This window comes from Athene noctua, chromosome 1, assembly GCF_965140245.1.
Source record: "Athene noctua chromosome 1, bAthNoc1.hap1.1, whole genome shotgun sequence".
Taxonomy (NCBI): domain Eukaryota; kingdom Metazoa; phylum Chordata; class Aves; order Strigiformes; family Strigidae; genus Athene; species Athene noctua.
The window spans coordinates 108,645,903-108,653,132 of NC_134037.1; the positions used below are offsets into that span (position 1 = coordinate 108,645,903).

The 7,230-nt window shown below is 63.0% G+C and overlaps 1 protein-coding gene across 1 annotated transcript in view; it reads left to right on the forward strand.

The window, feature by feature from the left end:
• The window catches only part of LOC141957831 (T-cell activation Rho GTPase-activating protein-like), a 9,891-nt gene extending 3,354 nt beyond the window's left edge, over nt 1–6,537 (forward strand). The window contains exons 3-7 of the mRNA XM_074899920.1: nt 4,887–4,937; nt 5,164–5,325; nt 5,410–5,519; nt 5,864–6,059; nt 6,264–6,537. Of these exons, the coding sequence (XP_074756021.1) occupies nt 4,887–4,937; nt 5,164–5,325; nt 5,410–5,519; nt 5,864–6,059; nt 6,264–6,380 (636 nt within the window). The 3' untranslated portion in view covers nt 6,381–6,537. The remainder of the gene's footprint in view (nt 1–4,886; nt 4,938–5,163; nt 5,326–5,409; nt 5,520–5,863; nt 6,060–6,263) is intronic.
• Nucleotides 6,538–7,230: the final 693 nt, after the last annotated feature.

Below are 7,230 nucleotides of genomic sequence, written 5' to 3' on the forward strand. Positions count from 1 at the left end.
ATGGTCATTCCCAGGGAGAACAGCTGGTGGGATTGAGCAGGACCCTGCAGGGAGAACAGAAGGGCAGGGACGCAGACATTTGCCACAAGTCCAGCGGAGCGGGTTGCTCCAGCGCAGCCCACTGCGCCTTGCTACGCTGCTGGACCTGTGCGGATGCTCAGGGGACAAAGGGTTAAACCTGAGTTGCCTGCATGAAATACAGCTGTCGCCAGCCTGGGGGCAAGCTGACCCAGGAGCTGGTCCTGAAAAGCACCAGCCCAGGGCACGGAAAGCTTTGACCAGCTGCGACTCTTCTGGAACAGACTGTGCCATGTGCATCCGTTTCTATTAGCAACTCTCTCCTGCAGGGGAAAAGGAGTTTGGGATCTTGCTCGTGGCCACAGGAGGAGGGTGGCGGCCTCGGATGGTGCGTGAGGCTCGGGGCTGGCCTTGCAGCAGCTCATGGGATGGGCGGGATAGAGGGAAATTCCCTTGGCTATTAAAAGCCCCATTGCTCTAGAAGTTGCATCTTTTTTCTCTCGTCCTTTCTCTTAGAAGGGAGTGGGTGGAGGGGCGTGGAGGGTTTCCCTTCTCACTGTTATAATCAGACAAAGCCAGTTTTTATAAATATATATAGCTTTATTTGGGTTCAGTCGACTGAGGGTGGGAAGCAATAGGCAAAGCAGCGCTGGGTGCGAGGAGAGCCGCGCCTCTGCCACACGCACCCCGAGCTCCAAAAAGCAGCGTTTTTTTATACTCTTGTGCCATCGTCTTTAACCAATCTCCTCCCGGCAGATAGTTGTCCTGCTCTTTTCCATTGGGGCATTTGAGTTGCTTGGGTGCGTGTCCTCCTCCTATTGGGTCTTTCGAAAGTCTCGAAGCCTTGGTCTCTTGGCGCGCTTTTCTCCTATTGGATCTTTTAAAAGCCTCATGATCTCATCTTTTTGGGGGGCTTTTCTTCAGACAGCAGTTACATATTAGCTCTAGGTGGGGTTTCTGAGACACGGTTACACTGTTCCAATCCGCATGGCACACTTTACATCTTGATGGTTTAACATTTACAGATCATTCAAGTGTATTGCACCCGCCAATTATGTTATTGTAACATAACAAATTAGTTACAATAGTCTATTACAACAGCTCCTACAACATGCATCGTAGCAGTCAAGATGGAATATGCCTTTCTCCTGTACCTGTTCTTTTTGGAACGTGGTGAATTCAATCAATAGCCCACTGAGTTCAACAGACACCTGTGAGTTTTAGCCTTTGGCTCAGCAGCTAGATGCAACCTCCTGTCACTGGTGTCAGCACCATTAATGCAGATAATCTGCTCGCTACTAATGTAGGCTACTACTATGTAACAGTCTGTGCCAGAGTAGAGCCCGATCCAATGTTACATGCAAGGTCAGTACTGCCAAGAGGTGTGAGACTGAAAGGGGAAACGAGAGAGCCTGTACACCTTTAAATGGCTTGAAGGGATGACAAGGAGAAGCACTGTGTATATAACACCAAAACCAAAACCAAAAAACAAAACCAGAAAGGATTTTCCCCCTCAATTTCTGATCGTTCTGTGACAAAGCCCTGCCCCGCACCATGCGCGTCCCGTCCACGTTCAGGGATCCGGATGGGATGGTGGGGCAGAGCACAGCCTCAGGCAGCTTGCAGAGGGCACACGAGTGGGAGGGGAGGCTCCTGCAGCGGAGGGCCCTTGGCAGGCTGGAGAACGGGGCTGGCAGGAGCCTGCTGTGGTCAAAGAAGGGGAAGAGGGAAGAGCGCCGTCCTGGACCCGGGGAGGAAGAAGCCTTTGGAGCCGTATGTGCTGGGGGAGAGCCCGCTGGAAGGCAGCTGTGCAGAGCCCTGGGGTCACGGTGGACCCGAGGCTGACCAGCTTGGAGCCAGCAGAGTACCCCTGGGGCAGTGGCGGCTAAGTGCCTCCTGGGCTGCAGCAGGCAAACCCCTGGCAGCAGGTGGAGGGGGGGTCCTTCCCCTCTGCTCTGTCCTGCTCTGGGCTCCCCAGGGCAAGGCAGCCAGGGCCATGCTGGATGGAACCCCCAGCCCGAGGCCCCGCCCACTTTCCGTTGGGCCCAGCGTTGGTCCGTTGGAGCCAACAGCCGCCAGAGCCGGCAGCACGGGGCTGTGCTGGCACGGAGCGGCGCCGGGAGGAGGCAGGGCCAGGCCGAGCGGCGCTCCCCGGCACCGGCACCCCGCTTCCCGTCCTCGCTGTGGCCGGCTGGGCCACATCCTTGGTGCAGAGCGAGGGTCCTCCTGTCCCGGGCAGGATGGGTCAGGCCAACTGCTGCTGGCGCTCCAGGTGAGCTCCCGCCGCGGCTCGGGCACGGCCGGGCACGGCCGGGCCCCGCAGACGGGGCCATTCTCATGCCCGCCGCGCTCTGCTCCGCAGGGAGGCTCTCACCGAGGCCGAGGCGGTGCTGAGCACGGACGTGCTGCTGACCCGGGGCCGCAAGAGGAGCGAGAGGCGCCTTCTCCTCCTCCAAGAGGAACTGGTGGTTGCCAAGTTGCAGTAAGCCCCTGGGAGCCCAGCTGCCTTTTCCCCATCCCTGGCCCCGGCCCCAGGCCAGGGACGCTCTGGCACCAGCCCTGGGCCCTGGGGCCTTGGTGCCGGATGCACCAACGTCCGTCCCAAGGGCAGGTGGGGGGCCGGGCTCTGCCCGGGGGCACCCCAAGGCGGCCACCTCAGGCTCCCTGCCCGTCTCTCTTCTCCGCAGACGTGGCACCACCCTGCGCCCACAGCTCCGCCTGGCCCTGGACCAGCTGTGGGTGCTGAGCAGCGGGAAGCAGGCAGCGGGGGAGGTCAAAGGGGAAGAGGAGGAGGAAGGCAGCGAGGAGGACAGGGCCTCCATCCTCCTCATCTGGCCCACCGGCACCTGCGTTGCCACTTTCGGGTGAGTCGTGGGGCCACGTCCCACGGCCGGGCAGGAGAGGTTCCCAAGCGTGCCCACGCCACCCTGTGAATGGCCTCTGCCCTCCGTGCAGAGCCTGGGCAGGGAGCGGGCAGCGCGCCGGCAGGGAGGGATGGGGGGGTGCGTTCCCACATCCTGCATCCCCTGGTCACCTTTCGGTCCCCACAAGGGAAGGGCAGGGGCAGCTGCTCTGGCAGCACAGAGGGAGCCAGCGCTTGGGCAGCAGGCCTGTCCTGCCCCACTGGGCTTGTGCTGCCCCTCTGCCTTTCCCAAGGGGCAAGGCTGTGCAGGCGCCTGCCTGTGACGACAGGCTGGGCGGCAGCGGGGCCTGACGCGGGTTCTCCTCTCTTTCTGCAGCTCCCGCGCACTGAAGCAGCTGTGGGTGGGCAAGCTGCTGGGGTAAGCTAGGGGGGTGCTTCAGGCACAGCCGAATGGGGGACCTCAGCTCCCCAGCTGGGGAGAGCTGCCACTGCGGCTGCGGGCAGCTCTCCGGCAGAGTTGCCTGACAAGACACAAGAGGTGGCTTGGGGCTCACCCAGCTCTCTCCTGGCCCCTTCCCGGTGCACAGGACACCCGATGGAGGAAAGGGAGCCCGAGTGGCCAGTGTCCCATCCATCAAACTCCTGCAGAAGGAGCTGAGCCGACGCCACGCCGTGAGTGTCTCTCTAGTGTGGCCGCTGACCCCGAGCACTGGCCCTGCAGCCGAGCAGCAGAGGCATCGCTGCTCACCTCCTTCCACTCTTTCTCTCCTGCCCAGTGGAGGACATTCAGCGCCAGGAGCCTGGAGCGGCTGATGCAGTGTCGGGCAGAGGTGAGAATGGCTGCCTTTCACCGGCCTCTGGCTGTGCCGGCGTGCCACGGATGTGCGGCCGCTGGGGTGAGCCTGTGCAGGAGGGAGGGAGGGTCCCGCGGTGCCACTCCAGGAGCAAAGAGGGTTGGGGAGCCACCAGGAACGCCGCGTGTCCTCGCCGGTGGTGCTGGGAGGAAACCTGCTGCGTGAGGCAGGGAGCCCGGGAGGGCAGAGAGTCCCCGCTCTGCCGCCCTCAGGCTGCTGGTGCCGGGTGGCCGTTGCCGGTGGCCCTCTCTGCTGCGGGGCTGCTCTCTAAGCGCAGCCTGGTTCTTGCAGGCTGATCCCAAGCAAGGGCCTCCAACAGCCCCATCTACCAAGGGAGGGGGACTTCGCCGCTCATCGGGTGAGTTTGGGAACGAAGGGGGCAGGGAGGGCCTTCTTTTCTCCAGGACCGGCACGTCTGCACAAGGGAGGATGCTGTTGCTGCTGCCCTCTGCCCAGAGGAAATCGGTGCCCATCACGCTGCAGCCGGAGAGAGCGGAGCGCTCGGGAGCCTTCGACAGTGCTGAGCACTCGAGGTGCTGCCTGCCTGAGCTCTGCCCCCAGAGCCGGGCAGAGGGGTCCCTGCTTCTCGGCCAGAGCCGGGAGGAGCCCTGCTCCCTTGTCCCCTGAGTGTCACCCTGCAGGTCGGGCACCCCAAGGGAGGACGGAGGTCACCCGGACGAGCAAGGACACCCGCTGGGCAGCGGCCGCTGCACGTGGTTCTGCCGGACAGGGAGCCTCCCTCTGCTGCTGCTGCTGGCAGCCTGGAGGAGGGCAGGGCGAGGGCTGGGCCGGGCTGTCCCGCCGGCTCTCAGGAGGCTGCGAGCCGGAGCCGCCGAGCCAGAGCCCTGGTTCCAGCTGCCGGCTCCCTGCCCGTGCCGTCCCGCCGCAGCGCTCAGCGCCGCGCTGCAGGCAGGGCTGGGCAGGGCAGGGCAGGGCAGGGCAGGCTCCGGGAGCGCTGGCCTGGCGGTTCCCACTGACGGGCTCTTGCTCTCTTTTCCTTTGCAGCGGGAGGGAGCGGCGGCGGCAGCAGCAGCAGCCGCAGCAGCAGCAGGAGGGGGCTGCCCTGGCCCTTTGCTCTGCGGCGGAGCCCGGCCGCTGCCCCGGCGCCAGGGCAGGCGGGCTCCGGCTGCAGCAGGGCGCTCTTTGGGCAGCCCCTGGCAGCCCTCTGCGGGGAGGCCGGCACGCTGCCCCGGCCCATCCAGGTAGGCCAGCCTGCACAGGGGGGCCCCAGCCCTCCCCCCGGCTGCTCCAGAGGCAGCGTCCCCAGCGGCTCCGGGGCTGGCTGGGGGACTGGGCTCTTCACCCACGCCTCACGCTGCTGGTCCCAGGCCCTTTGCGGGGCGAGGGAGCCCAGCCTGGGGCAGAGCTCTGGCCTCTGCCCTCACTTGTTTCTTCAGCCAAGCAGCTGTCCTCCTGCGTCTCCCGCAGGAGCTCCTGGACATCCTGCACCAGCGAGGACCGTCGACGGAGGGGATCTTCCGCAGAGCTGCCGGCGCGACGGAACTTCGGAACCTGAAGGAGGCCCTGGACCGCGGCGCAGATGTGGACCTGCCAAGCCAGCCCGAGATCCTGCTGGCTGCCGTCCTGAAGGTGGGCGCTTCTGCCCTGCCGCTGGAAGAGCTCCTGGCCGGCCCGGGATCTTCAGAGGCTCACCTGAAGCCCTTGGCCTTGCAGGACTTTCTCCGCAGCATCCCCGGCAAGCTCCTGGACGTGGACCTCTACCAGGACTGGATGCGAGCCATGGAGAGGCCGAGCCAGCAGGCAAGGGTGGAAGAGCTGAGAGTGTAAGTGTGGCCAGCAGCCTGCCTCTTGCGTAGGGAGTGGTGGGGGCCTGGGACTTGCCTGGAAAGGCACGGGCTCCTTAGAAGGTTGCATTTTCTGGCAGCTCGCGTTTGCTGGGCTGGGGTGTCATTTTGGGGGAAAGGGCGTGGGCAGGGAGCCTTCCCTTGCGTGGGCTTGGGGGGAATCGGGCGCTGGGAAGCAACACTCTGTTTTCTTCCTGATCGCTGACTGGGAGCACGTGGAAAGGGGCACAACACAGACACTGGCTCCCGCCTGCCTTGTGCAAGCTTCAGGGACAGCTGTGGGCAACTTCTGCTTCCTTAACGTTGTGTTCCTGCTCCCTCAGGGTGGCCGAGAAGTTGCCGGCAGCCCATCTCCTCCTCCTCAAGCGGCTGCTCCCACTGCTGCAGAACATTGGCCACCAGGTGTCCACCAGCAGAATGACCTCCAGCAACCTGGCCATCTGCCTGGGGCCAAACCTGCTGGGCCCACCCGACGAGGCCCTGCTCCCCTTCGAGGCCATGCTGGAGGTGACCGAGAAGGTGCGCTCTATTGACCGGCTGGCTGCAGCCTGCCTGGGCCGTCAGAGCTTGCTCCTCTCCCGAGCAAATGCCGGGGGAGTGGCTGCCTGGCAGAGCAGCCCCACAGCCACAGCCTTCTGTGCAGAAGCAAGGGTCAGCAGCGGGAAAGGCTGCCTGACACCTTCCCAGACGCCTGCACTGAAACCAAGGCTTTGATGTGTGCAGGTGAAGCTGCTGGTGGAATTTCTGATTGAAAACGGCAGCGACATCTTTGGGGAGGAGATGGCTGGCCAGATGTCACCAGAGCCCGTGGACACATCCACAGGTAGGAGGAGGGACTGAGGGCTGTCACAGCCTGAGCAGACAGCTGGGGGAGGGCTTCCCGTGGGTTTTGCTTGAGCTGTTGGCCACTTCCAACAAGTCACTTTGCTGCACACGCTCTTGCTTTCCAGAGCTGCCTTTGGAAAAGGAGCATGGCCCCGCGGGCGAAGCAGAAGCGGAGCAGCAGGCAAAAGCCTCCCTGGATCCGGCACCAGCCCCTCTGCTCGTCCTCCAGAGAGCAGCAGGGGGAGATGCGGCGGTGGGAGCAGAAAGGGCAGAGGTATGGCAGCTCCCTCCACCAGCGCTGCCACCGTGTGTCTTAGGTAGGAGCAGGGTAGTTCCTCTTGGCTCCAAGCAGCTGCTGTGCCTCTTCCTGGCGTTCAGGCTCTCGTGGTTTGGCATTTTCTCTTTCCCCCCATGGAACGACAGACACACTGTAAGTAAAACTGGAAAGGTATTTTCTCCAACGCGTTAGGCATGCGCTTAATCAGAGGAAATGCCCACAAAACGCCACAGAAAGATAGATTTCCAAAGCAGAGCCTCCCACCACAGAAGGTGGTATTGCACCAAAGGGACGTCCACGGAGCTCTGTCTTGGGAGGGCAGAAGGAATTCTGGCAGAAGGAAGTGGGCAAGCCTTTCCTTGCCTGGCAGGGCAGCACAGGCTCTCTGCCGAATGGCCCCCACAAATGGACTGTCCCACACCCACGGGCACACCGTGCTCCAGAGCGAGACCCTTGGAAGAAAAGGGCCGATGCAAGCCAGCCTAAGGGATCTCCCCTGTAGAGCTAAGGTAGCAACGTGCCAAACAGTTGCTTACTACTTCAGGGCACCCCTCGCCCCCTGCTAATGACCACATTTCTGGTTTAGGC